The sequence below is a fragment of the Mustela lutreola genome, chromosome 6 (assembly GCF_030435805.1).
Source record: "Mustela lutreola isolate mMusLut2 chromosome 6, mMusLut2.pri, whole genome shotgun sequence".
NCBI lineage: Eukaryota > Metazoa > Chordata > Mammalia > Carnivora > Mustelidae > Mustela > Mustela lutreola.
This window is the reverse complement of record NC_081295.1, coordinates 9,401,562-9,417,098: the sequence shown is the minus strand read 5'-3', so window position 1 is coordinate 9,417,098 and position 15,537 is coordinate 9,401,562. Positions and strand designations below refer to the sequence as shown.

Here is a 15,537-nt window from a genome sequence, read left to right as displayed (position 1 = left end):
CTCATGTCACGGAACAGAGAGCAGCACCTGAACTTGCTGACCCTCCTGCCTCCTTCAAACACTTTCTTCTCCGACCTCCAGGACGCCACGCGTTTCACATTTCTGGTTTTCCTTACATCCTCTGGGATATTTCTCTTCATTCTCCTTGATTTCTGAAAAAGCTGTTTCCAGTACTCCAATCTCCAGGCTGTAAATACCTTCTGTTTGCTGGGACCCTGTTCGCACCTCCGGCTGGGCTTCTCTGCCGGACTCCAGGCTGGTACAGCGCCGCCCCCGATGTCTGTGCCGGGCCGCCCATGGGCACCGCAGGCTCGTCCTGAGCTCCTGATGCTCCAGCCAGGCCTGGCCCGTCAGTTTCCGCACCCCCGGGGCCAACTACTCCAGCCCTCCCGCTGTCCAGGAGGAAGACTTGGCCTCATGCTTAAACCCTGTCTTTCTCTCATATCCCACATCGAGTCTGTCCACAAATCCTTTTGGTCTGACCTTCCAAATATATGCAGATAACTTGTGATGTTAAGGAATTATGGTCAAGTTTTTTTAGATGGGATCATCGTATTGTGGCTATATTTTTATTTTATTTTATTTTAAATATTTTTATTTATTCATTTATTTGACAGAGAAAGAGAGAGAGCACAAGCAGGGGGAGTGGCAGGCAGAAGGAGAGGGAGAAGCAGGCTTCCCGCTGAGCAGGGAGCCTGCTGTAGGACTCAGTCCCAGGACTCTGGGATCATGACCTGAGCCAAAGGTCACCAACTTTGAGCCACCCAGGTGCCCTGTGGTTATTTTTTTAAAAGGAGCCTTTATCTTTGAGAGAGTCTTACAGTTTACATTTCTTTACATGCTAAGAAGGTTGGAATTTACTCATGGTAATCTAGGGCAATGATTTTCACTTGGAGGACTCGTTAAAACAGATTTCTGTCTGGAGGCCAGAGGTTCTGACTTTATAGGCTGCAGAGGACCCGATCATTTGTATTTCTAGTGCAGGTTGATGCCTATTATCTGAGACCCACTGAGGGAAGGTAGAGGAGAGTGGTGGGGAGTCTGAGTGGGCAGGGGTGTAGGAGAGCTGATAGCAGGGGAGTCGGTGGGATGTGGAAGTGTGCGTCCATAGTGTTGTTCCAGTACTCTGCTTTTCTCTGGAAGTGTCTGTAGTAAAAAAGTGTGTGTGTGTGTGTGTGTGTGTGTCCAGAATGACTATTTCTCACCACCTCCCCTGTTACCACCTTGGCCCAAGGTGGAATCATCTCTTGCCTGGATTGTTGTAGGGGTCTCCTTGATTTTCCCCTTGACCCTATGGGATCCGTTTTCAACAGAGCAGCCAGAACTATCCCCAAAACCCTGCAGTAAATCCCTGTCACTCAAAGTGAAACCCCAGGACTTTCTATGACCTACAAAGCTCTCTACAACATGTTCTCCACTCTGTTTTCTCTGTCAGACACGGAGCTCCTCGCTGGTCCTTAGAGATGTCAGGAATGCTTCTGCCTCAGGACCTTTACACATGATCTCCTGAGCCTATAGTGCCCTCCTCCCACCACCAAACTTCAGCTATCCCTGTCATTTCCTTCAAGCCTGTGTTTGAAGGTCACACTTGCAGTGAGGTATTTTACAGTATGTAAAATTTCACAGACACACAGACACACACACCCCCCACACACACACTTCACACCCCTTTCCCTGATCACTTTTTCTCCTTGGCTCCTCTCACTGTCTGTATCGTGCTTTTTTTTTTTTTTTAAAGATTTTATTTATTTATTTGACAGACAGAGATCACAAGTAGGCAGAGAGGCAGGCAGAGAGAGAGGAGGAAGCAGGCTCCCCGATGAGCAGAAAGCCTGATGTGGGGCTCGATCCCAGGACCCTGGGATCATGACCTGAGCTGAAGGCAGTGGCTTAACCCACTAAGCCACCCAGGCGCCCCCTGTATCGTGCTTATTGGTTTTGTCTGTCCCTCTTGGCAGGAAGCTTGCACGGTGGGTACCTGGCACTGAGTAGGGCCCTCCACTCCGCCTCTGTGGCTGTGCCTTGGCCGTGCCACGCTGTTCCCGGCTCCCACTCCCTCCCGACTCGGCCTCTGCCGTCATCTCACATCCATTCATGACACACGTTCCTTTTTTGCCACTGCCGAACGCCTGCCTTGGCCAGCTCTGCTGAAGACGGGTTTTTGTCGGTTCGGCTCACCCCTGTATTTGTGTCCGGGACCGTGCCAGGCGTGGCGGGCTCTCAGCACGGGCTCGCTGGGCACGTGGCTGCATCCCAGGGGCGAGAGGGGGACGAGGAAGAGGGTGGGAGAGCAAATGAGGGGACTTTCCCTAAAGGTCGGAAATCTGCGGCCAGCGGGAGGGAGGAGAAGCAAAGGCATTCTAACATGGAAAAACCTACAGGAAATGCAACAAAAGTGTGAGAGACAGGAATAGTCTATTTTCGGAGCATTAAGGAAGGGACGACAGAAGTTGCAAATGGGCAGGCCGAATGCAGTCTGCAGAGGTGTGTGCTCAGCCCACACGATGCTTAAAATAAATTTGGATTGGTTGCCAACGCTGAAAAATCAGGAGTGTCCTATTTCTCTCGAAAAACTGGAGAATCTCGCTGGCACCGGGCTGGCCTGGGACTGACCCTCGGTCCCCCGTCAGAGGGGGTGTGTGTCCTCGGGTCAGCTGTGCCCCCTCCAGCAGCTTCATTCATTCGTCACCTACCTGGTGCTTGGAGACATTCCATCTGCGAGCTCCCTTCTGAAGAGCAAAATGGATTTCTTCTTCCTTCACACCTAACTGAGGAGGTATCGTTGTCGGGGGCAAGCAGGGGGGTCGGGTGACCGGGGAACGGGCTGCTCGAGAGGCCAGGAGGAGGCAGGGAAGGACCATCCCCCAGAGCCTGCAGAGGGGGCTGGGCCCCGAGGACACCCGCTGCAGACTTCTGGACTTCCGCCGTATGACATGGTCGTGTGCTGTTTGAGGCCAGTAAGGTGGCGACTTGCTGGGGGCCCCCATGTGTCTGGCAGAAGGCGTTTCCACTTGGAAAGCGGTCAGTCGCTGGCTTCGAGGGGGACCTGGTGGCCCTGGGGTCTTGGGTTCGTTTGCTACATAAGAAGAGCCTTTCGTTGCTCATATTGGCCCCATGTTCCTGGGGACAGGCTGGGACATGCGCCCTTGTCACCTGTCCCCCATCAGGGCAAGTGGACAGTTGCGTTTCCAGAACTTCCCCTCGTGGGCACGTTCCCACCTCTGCGGCATGGGTCAGACCACATCACTTCAGAGAGCCGTTTCCCAGCGTCTTGCTTTGTTGGCTCAGGATGGTCGTGCGGAGGTAAAGGGACACACGAAGGCCTCCTTGCTGACTGAACACGGGCTGACGCTGAGGCTTACGGATTCTGTGTGAAGACTTTTGTAAAGCTCCGAGGGTCGGAATATATATTTCTGGGGTCAGAATCATTCTCGTGCTTTATCAGCTCGTGTCCTGAGAGGAGGGCCAGGATCCTGCTTCGGCTGCACGGGTCCCGGGTGCCGCCGCGCTGGCCGTGCCTGCGGTCCACGGGGGTGGAATTTCACAGGGTTTAGCTGTCCTCGATCAGGGCGCAGGCCCATTTCCCAGAGGGCTCTGTAGGCAGAGGACACTGCGCCTGGCCCTCAGCAGTGGGCTTGCCTTCGCCTCTGGAGGGGCCGGGGGATGTTGTTCCTCTCGGCCAGGAGCAGATGCAGGGAACAGTGAGGCTACCTCGCCCCCCTCACCCATCATCAACACGGGAGCGGGAAGCCTGTGGCCTCTGAGAAATGTGGGCCCTTAAGAGGATGGCAGCCTAGTCCTCAGCCCCTGTGACACCTTGCATGGCAAAAGGGACTTTGCAGATTTGATTAAGCTAAGGGCTTTGACATGGGGCAATTGTCCTGGGTTATCTGGGTGGGCCTAGCACACTCACAAAGGCCCTTCAAAGAAGGAAGAGGGGGCGCCTGGGTGGCTTATTTGGTTAAACGTCTGCCTTCAGCTCAGGTCGTGATCTCAGGGTCCTGGGATTGAGCCCCGTGCCGGGCTCCCTGCTCAGTGGGGAGCCTGCTTCCTCCTCTCCTGCCCCATGCCCCACTCATTCTCTCTCTCTCTCTCTCAAATAAATAAATAAAATTTATTTATTTATTTTTTTTTTTTTTAAAGATTTTATTTATTTATTTGACAGAGAGAAATTACAAGTAAGCAGAGAGGCAGGCAGAGAGAGGAGGAAGCAGGCTCCCTGCTGAGCAGAGCGCCCGATGCGGGACTCGATCCCAGGACCCTGAGATCATGACCCGAGCCGAAGGCAGCGGCTTAACCCACTGAGCCACCCAGGCGCCCAATATTTAAAAAAAAAAAAAAAAGAGGGAGGAGGGAAGCAGGAAAGGGAAAGAGAAGTAAAGTGGGAGGAGAGAGCCGAGTGTGGCTGTTGTGGGCTTTGAAAAGGGGGTGGGCAGGGGCCAGGAGGCCCGGAGCACGGAGCACCACCGGGCTCGAGATGCTGCGAAAGGCCAGGAAACAGGTTCTTTCCCAGAGTACCTGGGGTGCGTGGGCTTTCTGCACAGCCTCCTCGTCTGTTACTCAGCAGGTCCCCGCGGGCAGGTGGGCACTCGCGGGATGAGCCTGCAGGGGACCTCATTTAGGGAGGACGGTCCTTCCCACTGGGTCACAAGGACTCGAGCCTGTTCCTGAGCCTGCGGATGGGGCTGGGCCCCAGACACCTGTTCCTGCTCAAACCCCAGCACCTCCTCGCAGCCAGCCGGGGACTCTCCTCACCCTCCCCAGCCCCCCCCCTCCCCAGGGAGCTGTGGGCGCTCCCAGAGAGCAAGCTGTTTGTGGGAAGGTCTAAATGTGCAGCTCAGTGATTCGCTAGTCCTAAAACCTCCACCCGCATCCCTTGAGGCCGGGCTATTGTCTCTGCGTTTTCTTTTTCCAGTGGGTGGGGACCCAGATGGGAAGGCAGCCGTGAATGAACTCCGGCAGGCCGGAGACCCAGGCTGATGTTGTCTGTGATGTGTTTCTCTCCCAGCTCCGGAAGAGAAGGAGGTCATTAAAGGCCAGTATGGGAAGCTCACGGACGCTTACGGCTGCTTGGGGGAGCTCAGGTTAAGATCCGGTAAGTACCCGTTCAGACAGAACAGCAGCTGTCAGAGCGTCTCCTCCTGCATTCGTTTGGAAGGACTGCCGGGTTTAGACATTTTATTTTATCATCTTTTAAACTGTGTCTCTATTTGCCTGAGCCGCTGCTCCGTGCCGGGGAGGAGGTGAACGCAGCCTGATGCTCACCTGTCTGTGCCGGTGGCAGAGGAGGTGTGTGTGAAGGATGCTCACCTTCATGGTTTGCCCTCCAGGACCTGAGTTTTTCCAAAGTCGGGTGTAAGGGGGGGGGGTGGTCCCCCCCAGGGGGCTGTATGTTGTTGACAAGGGCTCCGTATCCAGAAGGCGTGGATGCAGAGAGTCTGACAACCCCGGACTCACGGGGTGGCTTGAAGAAGAGCAGGGACTGGGCGTGCGTGTCAGCGAGGAGAGAAGAGCCCCCCGCACCTGGGGCCATCCGATGCCGGCGGTGGGGGGCTGGGGAGAGGAAAAGAAAGTGCATCTGGAAAATGGAAAAGGCTGAGAACTCCCAGGAACCAGCCGGCATCCTTGTCCGTGTGAGACCCTCGGGGCTGAGCTGTCAGCTGGGCTGTTCCTGGAGGTCGCAGCCTTCCCCTGCATTGTCACCTCTGTGGCCCTGGACCTCACTTTGGGGTCTGCAGCCACCATGTCCCTCCTCCTCTCTCAGTCACCTCATTTATGCCGGCCCCACCCACAGGTCTCCAGGGATGTTTGGGGCCCCGGCCAGAGCACAGGTGACATCTCTCCTTCTCAGTCCAGCACCCCAGGATGAGAGTGGCTGGGAGTGGGTCAGATTGGGGCACACTCTTCCCCCGAGCCGAGCATGTTCCCTCGTTTCCCGCAGCAGCTGCGTTCACAGACGGGGAATTTTTTTTAAGGCAACAGAATGGCACGTTGTCTGTCACTACTTTTCTGGGTCTTTTCTTTCGGGGACGGGTTCTCCTGAGTTCGATTCCACCAGTCATTTCCAAATCGTGTGTAGGGAAAGTGCTCCGTAGCCCCACGACAACATGCATGCCTCTGATGTCTCTTTTGTTCCCTGGGGCTAGATGTGCGTTAACTTACTGAGTCCTAAAAATAAGCCAATATGATATTGCGTCTCTTCCACTATTCCCAGTCATGGAAACAGGCTCAGAGGGTTAGAGTGATTGCCTCGGGTGAGAAGTGTACCTGGGATTCAAACCCAGACGGAGTTGCCTCCAAACACTTGGGTTTTCCCTGAAAATGTGCTGCCTACTCCAGGTTTTCAGTGGGACTTTTCCCCTTAGTGATTTTAATGAGGTCACAAAAAAGTCCAGGGGCCCTTGCCTCCGCGACGGTGATGTGAGGACACCAGCTAACCTTCCATAGCGCACACTCCGTGCCGGGCACTGTTGTAATGTATTAACTCTGTTCTCCCAACACGCGAGGCGGGTGCCTGTTCCTGTCCTGCTTTACCCAGACAGAGAGGCTTGGAAAACTTAAGTGCTGTTTTTTTGTCTCTTCTGTGACTTTTTTTTTTTTTTTTTTTTAAACATATTAGAGCGTCTTGGCTCTTAGGATGTGTTAACCGTTGTTGACATCTTACAGTTATAACCGGCAGTGGTTTTCCGCTACATGAATCAGTGATCCGTTTTGCATCTGAGCCAGACCTGGATTTTGCACAGGGCTGTAACTTGGCCAAGGTCAGGCAGTTCTCCAGGGGTGACCTGGGTTTTAAACATGTGCCTTCTGGCGCCCGGGGCTGTTGTCAACCACCTGGGGCTGTTGTCAACCACCTGGGGCTGTTGTCAACCTACCGGGCTGTTTTGTCTTGAAAGGGGGCAGAGAAGGTTGCACTTCCAAGGTCAGAAGGAGCAGTACCTTTCCTTCATCCCAGAGGAGGGCGTCTTTTCCCTGGACTAGGATCTGAGATCGGCTACAGGGAGTTGCTCTCAACAGCCCCCACTCTGAATCCTGGCTGCACTTCTTGCCTGAAGCGATGACTTTAACCCTGAGAAATATTGTCAGAGTGGGCCAGGGTGTCTGTGGGGCTCCTGGCCCAGGGTCTGGACAGGCTTCTGTGGAATCACCCCAGGGCAAGGAAGTGGAGGGACAAGACCACCTGCTGGGGAGACCCCCCCCCCATCTTGCCCTTGCCTGAGGCAAGGCCCTGCTCCCTTCGAGCAGCCTGTGCTCCCCACCCGGCCCTCCCCCAGGAGTGAGTTTGCAGAGACCCTGGGGGCCTGGCATGAAGGTGGCTAAGATCCCCAGCACCTCCCCCCCCCCCACCCCGTTCTCCTGTCCTCTGTCCTCTGAATACCCCCAGCCCTTCCTGCCAGAGTTGCCCTCCTAGGTGGGCTGCCAAAGCTCTCTCCAAGGGGGTAAGAATGACTTCCAAGTTTTGGAATGTCAGCGTTCTTTGGCCTGTTTTCAACACATTCCTGAAAGGGCCCTCGGATATCTTTAGGATAGATAGAAGGATTGGGCCTTATTGTCCAGTGTTTAAAAATCCCCTTGGATTTCCTGAAGGAGACCGTGGCTTTAACTTGATTTTCTTTTCCTCCTGCAAGTCCCCAGCCCAGAGCTCTCCTGTTTTCTTCTCATCTGTTGAGGGTGTTGGGCAGTGCAGAGTGAAATCCCAGTTTGGGGTTGCCACCGAGACAACCAGCCCAAGCTGGGGATCGGCCTCCCTTTTGACTGACTTTTTTAGGCCAAGGGTCTCTGTACAAAAAAAGAGACTTCCTCTCAGGCTTATAACAGGGGGCAAGTTGTTGAATTTCAATCTGCCTCAGTGAAGATAGCTTTGTTCTGTTAGAAACTAAGAAATGTGCACAAAAATTGCTAAAAGCTTTATTCCAGGTTCCTAGGTTTTCATGGAGATGGTAAGTTCCTCCTTCTTCCCAGAAATGCCAGCAGGAAGGGGGCGGAGCCCCCACAATTAGTTGGAGAGTCAGGCTTCCTGATGTAGACATGATACAAAGCAAAGAAAGTGAGAGTACAGCAGCTGAAAGAATTGATCCCAACGATTACAGGATTTAACTCCCTTTTAACCTAAGCTCTCACAGCCTGCCTGTTTCATAGCCTCGAGGGTTGAATACAGTGAGATCTTTAACGAGCTCTGCAGTTGTGCAGTGCACAGCCTGTGAAACCCTACCGGACAGCCCTCCCAGATTCTAGTTCCAGCTTCACAACACACTCACCTTCTGTATTTATTCATCTCTCTAGGACTGTAGTCTGCAAAACCAGGAAAACTGCCTCACCTCTGTATTACATAATTGCTAAGAGATTTATAGGGGAGAGTAAACCTGGTTTGGAAATGGGTACTGAGCAGGAGGGAGCTGGCGTGCAGAAGGGTCCCTCTGGGAGAAGGGGGTGCGGGGTAGAGGTCAGGGCACTGAGTCCTGGTGGGTGGTTAGCCTGCAGAGGCTAGCGGAGGGCTCACTGCGGGGCAGTCACTACAAAAGGCAAAGTCTCTGGGGAGGGAAATGGGATCGTCTTTAGACTGGAGATTCGGCGTACACGGTGTTCTCTGGAAAGTCCTGAAATGATACGGCCTTTATCAGTCTTAGGATCATTTATGACCTACATCCAGTGGAGTGCTGGTGAATATTGGACGTCCAGCTCTCCGGGGGGAAAAAAGCCCTGCTAGGAAGCGTCTGCCAGTTTCCATGGTGCGACTAACCCACCCCTGGGTGGATTTCAGGCTACAGAGTGGGGCTGGAGAAGGAGGGGCAGGCGTAAGCTCCCGGCTCAGACACACGTGCCACCTGCACGTTCCAGAAAGGGAAGGTGAAAGAGATCCTTGCACCCTGTGCCATGTGGATGCAGGGTATTTAGAACTCAAGCTGGTTGGTACTGGGGGAGCCTTGGGGACCCCCACTCCATGAGTGGACAAGCCTAGAGCTCCTGAGTCCTGTGTCTACAGCTTTAAAGTGCGAGAGGGCCCTGTATAAGCAGGAGAGAGAAGGGGGTTTTTCGGCAACCTCAGGGTGGAGATTGGCACAACCTGGCCGGGGAGTGAACGCCAAGGCTGAGCCAACGGAGAAATGCGGACGCAGGGGAAGCAGGAGGCCCAGAGGCCAGAACACACCCAGCATTGTCCCCGCACAAACGGCATTGTGTCTGCCCATGACTCACCAAGCTCCCAGCGCCAGCCCTTCCCAGCCAGATGGCAGTGGCCTCAGCGAGACAAGACAGGGACCCCATCGCTGCCAGGCTCAGGGGCCTGAGGACAGCCGGGCCTTGGAGTTGGGTTTTAAAGTCAGCCCCCTCGAGGGAGAGCATTTCTGAATCAGCATGGAGGTCTCCGAGGTTTTTGTGCACGTGGCAAAATACAGAGACGATAAAAATGTACCATTGTGACCAAGTTAAAGTGGACAGTTCAGGGGCACTGAGGACATTTCCATTGTTGTACCCCCGTCTGTCTCTAGAAGTTTTTTCATCTTCTCAAACTGAAACCCTGGCCCTCCTAGACAGTATGTGGTGGGGTGGTTGCCTCCCGCTTTCGCACCCTGGTTGCCCAGCCTGCAAGACTCGCCTGAGAGTGGGCCTCCTGCCATCTGGAAGGGTGTACGTGTCCCTGTGTGCATGTGTGGTCCCTTCTGGCTGGCTCTGCTGTACCTTTGGGCCCGTGACCTGTTGCTTGTCCTTCCGGTCACCTCTCCCTGACTGTGGCCAGTGACCTCTGACCCAGGCGTGCTCTCTGCTAATAAATACTATTTTCCCGTGGATGTGCAGATCCAGAGGTCCCACCCACCTTCCCAACAAGTCTCGGTTTTTAACGTTCAATTACTCTTTAGCAAAGCACTTTGTTTATATCGTTTGACTCAAAATCATTGCAATGATGGCGCAAGTCCGAGTCTTCTAAACACGTCAAGTGTCGGGATCAGATTGCTGCCCGGTATGATCAAGAGACACAGAAGCACAAAATATGACATTAGGATGCAACTCCAGGGGGCGTGGAATAGAAACACGAGGGAAATCCCATCTGTTAAAGAACTGATTCACGCCTCCCCTGATCAAAGCAGGATCTAGATCCCGCTGCATCCCGGTAAAGAGGCCCACAATGGTTTTATTGTCATGCATCAATGTTTAGCCTATGCTGTAAAATGTATTATTCACAGCCATTTAATCTAATGATGAAAACTCGTGGTCTCCAGTGAGCGAATGGCACATTAGTCAGCCACAGCCCTTGTGGGACAGCGAGCCAGCAGGACTGGAGGCCGCCAGACCTGGGAGCCCGAGGGAGCCGGGGAGAGGAGACCCATGTGTGCATTGTGGGTCCAATGGCAGACTAGCCGTGCCTCGGGCGGACGATGTGACTTCCCCCTGGGGACAGTCCCTCGCATATGAAATGGCAGCCTTGTCAGGCACATGAGCTGTCCTTCAGCAAGGATCTAGGTAAAGAGTGCCGGCTCTGGAAGCAGACTTAGTCTGAGTCTCTTGCCCAGGTGGTAGAGCCCTAAAGTGGATTCGAATCCCAGCTGCCCCACTCTGTTACCTTGGGCAGGCTTCTTAACCTCTCTGTGCCTCCATCTGCCTCTCTGTGAAATGGGCTAAAAGTGGTACCTCCTCCCCAGCCCCCCATGGGCTTGTCCAGAGGAAGTTCAAGGAACAACACCTAGTGCCCAGGGAGCGCCAGAACTGAGAGTCCTCTGTTATCACAGTGCTTGGTTCCAGTGCGCTTCTGTGGTGGCTTTTCTTAAATTCACCTGTGCCCTCTCCTGAGCCCCTCATCCCGGACTCAGGAGCTCCAATTCTCATTTATTTTAAGAGCTTTTTCCTGCCTGCTGCAGCCACCCCTCCGTACCGCCGGGGGGGCCACTGCCCTGCACAGGAAATGCCTACTGTCTTCAAAGCCACCTGGGACTCTTGCCAGGGACTCGGTTCCCCCACGCAGAGGCTGTTGAGGAAGGACTGCTCGAAATCCACTTCACAGCTTGGCTGGAGAGACAAAGTTTTCTGTGCTTCTCCTTGACCCCACTCTCCACAGAATCCCTTCTCAGGCTCGCAGCCTAGACCGCAGGGGCTGTCCCCTGGTCACGCCTCTGAACGGTCTTGAACTCTGCTTTCCCTGCGCTGAGCACATGGAAGGAGGCAGCAGAGACGCCTGGGCATGGGTTCTAGCACAGGTTATGGGAACATTTGTGTTTGTGAGGCTGTGATTCGAGGACATCCAGCCCACATTAACCCCACCGGTCGCCCAGAAGTGATACTTATCCTGCTTAGGAAACCCAAGCCCCCCACCCCCTATCACTGTCCACAGCATAGCTGCCTTATTCTTATGTTGCTTTAAAGTAGTTTCCTGGTAATCGGCCTGGGGAGGTCGGAGGGGAGCTGATCCGGTTGCTCTGTGGTCCCCCAGCAGGCGTGCTAGGAGTGGTGACACAGGATGAAGGCAACTTTAAGAAAAATCCAGGCATGTCCTGGCCCCGAGCAGCACTCTTCCTCCTACCAGGTGTGAGGAGGGAGTAGGGGGACAGAATAAGCCCTGGGACTTAAGGGTCTTTTATCGGAGTGTCTGAAATATTGGTCACCATGGGCCCAGACAATGACCTCTGACCCCTGGGAGTAGCCCCTGCTGGCTACAGGTCCTTTAAATCTTAGCAGGGTGGGAAGACTGTCCTCCGGACCAGAACCACACCAGCGCCCCCCAGAGGCCAGCTGGTCACCCCAGTGATTGGGCCCTCTCCTGAAACGGGGCAAGGGCACCTGTCCCCGCTGTCCCCAGAGCAGAGCCTTGCCACGCACCCCTGGCTCCCATAGCGTGTGCCTGTCTGCCCCGTGCAGTGGGGGGTGCGGAAGACAAAGCAGGTTTGATGGGGTCCCAGGAGAGGTTCCCTCGTGCTCCTGGCAGCCCGGTGGGCAGTGGTATGGGGGATCATTTCACGGGGAGTGGGGAGACCTGAGCCCCCCTCTCCCTGGGTGATGTAGGAAGTATTCGTCTGTTAGCCGTGTGCCGTGCTGGGATGTTACAATGTAACGCCCCCCCCCCCCAAAGAAACCCCAACTTACTGGGAATACATTTGGGAACGAGGTTGTTAGCTTTGCATGTAATAGGGCTAACAGGGATGCTGTTGGCCAGTGGCAGGGGGCGGGCGGGGGGTGCGGCACACAGCCATGTCTTGAGAGAGCAGGGCAGGCTCCCTGAAGGGCAGAGAGAGAGGAGTTCTCCTGGAAAGGAGGGATGAGCTAGGGTGGCCCTAATGAACCCCAGAAAGGTTTGTGGCTCTTCTGGAGAGTGGAGACAGGGAAGGCGAGTGGGGAAGGCCTTGAAGGGCAGAATGTGGTAGGGTTTCCCGGGCAGAGACGGCATCTTGGGCAAAGGCCCAGGGGTGTGAGGGCATAAGGCGTATTTGCAGAGCCGAGGGACCATGGGTGTCCATAGGTGGGGAGGGATGGGTGCTCGGCCTGGGAGGAGTTCCCCTTTCAGTCCTGGGGGAGGTGGGAGCTGTGGAAGGATCTAAGCAGAGAGGGAGGTCTTCCATCAGGCATCTTCGAGAGGCTACTCCAGGGACTGAGCTTGGAGGACTGACCCCACTGGGGGTCCCTGAGCCAGGTGATGCCTGAGGCTTCGTGGAGATGGCAGATTTGCAAGGCTTTGGGGTGCAGATAGGGAGAGAGGCTGTGGGTCCAGGAAGGCTCCCGGCCGGAGACCCTCAGGCTGGTGGGCCGCAGAATGGCCTAAATGCATGTTTCCTCACAGGTGGCTGGCCCCTGGCCCCGCCCCACTGGATGGGGCCAAAAATTCGCATTTCCAGTAGGCTGCCAGGTGGTGGCGCTGCTGGCCAGAGGCGACCCTCCTAGAAGAGGCTTCAGGCTCTAGTGGGTTGCAGTGGCCACGCCTGCTTGCCCCTGGCGCCCACCCAGTGTGGTCCTAAGCCCCCTTGTCTATTTCCCTTCCAGGTGGCGCTTCCCAGAGCTTCCTGGTTTTGGTGACAGGCTGCACATCTGTGGGCAGAATCCCAGAGGCTGAAATCTACAAAATCACGGCCACCGACTTTTACCCTCTCCAGGAGGAGGTCAAGGAGGAAGACCGCCTCGTAGCCTTGAGGAAAATCCTCAACTCGGGGGTCTTCTACTTCTCATGGCCCAATGATGGGTCCAGCTTTGACCTCACCGTCCGGGCGCAGAAGCAGGGCCACGACAGCGACGAGTCGGGGAGCTCCTTCTTTTGGTGAGGGCCCTGGGTCATCGCCTACCACCCCATCCCCTCGCCCCTATCCCTCTTGGATCATATCCAGGGCAGGCTCTGATTGGCACCTGCGTCCTTGCTCTCTGCTTTATACCATCCCCAGGATCCTGGGGCACCTCTGAGAGCCCAGTCGCTCTCAACACAGTGAGAAGAAAGCTAAGCCCCCATCCGCACTCCTGGGCTCCGGGAAGGTGTCCAAAGCAGTCAAATTAGATTTAGAAAAGAAACTCTCCGTGAGCCCACACCCACTGGGTGCTTCCTAAGTGCCGGGCCATGCTCAGTGCCCCTGTGGTCCCCTCAGCGATCTGGGTTACCCTCTGGTGCACACACATTTATCACAAATGCTTATATTCAGTGTTCCTATTCTAGTAACTTCCTTGCTGGTAATAACTCAGAATCCTGGGATGCCTCATGGGTGGCTCAGTGAGTTAAGTGTCTGCCTTCGGCTCAGGTCATGATCCCAAGGTCCTGGGGTCAAGTCCCACATCAGGCTCCCTGGGAGCCTGCTTCTTCCTCTCCCTCTGCCACTCCCCCTGCTTGTGCTTGCTCTTTCTTTCTCTGACAAATAAATAAAATCTTTAAAAAAAAAAAATAACTCAAAATCCTCAAGTAACCTATGAGGTAGGGTCTATTTGTTATGCCCATTTTATAGATAAGGAGACTGAGGCTTGAACAAGTGAGGAAATTCAAACCAGGCATTCTGGCTCCAGATCCTATTCTGTTAGTCGCCAGGCCAGACCAGCTCTTCCAGCAATGGGGAAACTGCCAAGTCAACCTGCGAAGGTACTGAGCAGTCATGTGATAACATGTATCCTGAGGCCCAGACCAAGGCGCCTGGATTTCTGTATGTTTAGGGTTACTTGGGTGTTCCTCAACAGGCATAGCTAGGTGTGGCTGACTGTATAAATATGTAAATTATCTACGGCTCTTTCTGGATCCTGGGGGTCATGACCCTGGTAAGTCCTGGAAGGTAGGGCTGGTGCAATGATCTCCATGGACCGGTGCCAGGCCTAGGTAGTCAACCACACTGTACCCTTCGGATTTGCCAGGAGACAGGTGAGAAGTGGGTCAGAAGCCAGTGGGATGAGCATCAAGCCATAGAAATTGCTCTAATATGCCTTATATCCTGAATGTTCTTAGAATTCCAGGGCTGGAATTTGCAGCCGCCCCAGTTTCCCAGACTTAAGATAGAGTTGATGAGGCTTATTTACAGCCATAATTTATGCCTGCCTCCCTCCCTTTGCCCAAACCCAGGAACTCGGAGGTCTCCTTCAATGCATACATTTTTCTTCCCCTTGGTGCTTGGGGCCCCCCACCACTGCCTGACCTCTGCCTGGAAAAAGAGGCTTCACCATATTCTGCCGCAGGCCTTAGTGCTCCTCACCCCCAGGCCCTCTTGGACCGTCTGGTTTTGTTGAGTTCTTGGGGCCATCCTGTGCTCAAACTTGAAAATACCTGTGAGTCTCCTGCTACACTTGTTCCAATGCAGATTATGACTCAGCTAGTCTGGGCCCCGGGACCCAGACTCAGCATTTCCAGCCAGGTGATGATGGAGGCCCCTGTCCTGGGGTTGGAGGACCCTTCTCTGAGAAACAGGTCCAGACGAAGGTGTTTCTGGGAATCACTAAGTCCATTTTGCAGAGACGAGCTTGTACCCCTGAAGTCCAGGAAGTGAGGGGAGCGAAGGCTGGGGATTTGGAGGGCTGTCTGTGCTAAGGACATGGGGCCACCTCCAACAGGGATTGCCGGGCAGGGAGAGGTCTCAGAGGCTGTGATGTTTCTTGGCAACATCATAGGACCATAGGGGATGCTTAGGAAACCGGGTGGCCCTGGTGTCAGGCCTTCTGCCAGCTCTGGGGCTGGAGACGTGGGGTCCACAGAGAGCAGCAGGAAGGGTGCAGATCACGAGGTGGAGGCTGGGACTGGGCGGGTGGGGGGGTGGCTGGGAAAGGGACCAGATTGTATCTTGAGCTGAGAGGAAGCGGCCGTCTGGAGGGTGCCAGGTCGCTGGGTGTGGTTTTTGGGCGGTGCCCGTGGAGCTGACCGCAGCTGAGTCAGCCCCGACCCAGCAGTCACAGGCTTGATTGCCCGAAGCCCATTGAGGGTGCTGCGTTCCAGGTCTGGACGCACATCTGGAGTCAGATGGGGTCCACAGGGAACATGGCTGGTGAATGGGGGGGTGCAGGGCGGTGGGAAGTTCTTTTTCCAGTCTGGTTGATGGGCCGCGCCGAGAACTGCTTCCCGGTGGAGTGCGAGCCCGGGAGGAGACTCACAGCGGTTTTCCG

At 54.8% G+C, this 15,537-nt stretch overlaps 1 protein-coding gene across 3 annotated transcripts in view; it reads left to right on the top strand.

The window, feature by feature from the left end:
• SYNJ2 (synaptojanin 2) overlaps window positions 1–15,537 on the top strand; it is a 94,015-nt gene that overhangs the window by 21,155 nt on the left and 57,323 nt on the right. For all 3 annotated transcript variants that reach the window (XM_059176662.1, XM_059176661.1, XM_059176663.1), the window contains exons 2-3: window positions 5,009–5,095; window positions 12,964–13,234. In XM_059176662.1, the coding sequence (XP_059032645.1) occupies window positions 5,009–5,095; window positions 12,964–13,234 (358 nt within the window). The remainder of the gene's footprint in view (window positions 1–5,008; window positions 5,096–12,963; window positions 13,235–15,537) is intronic.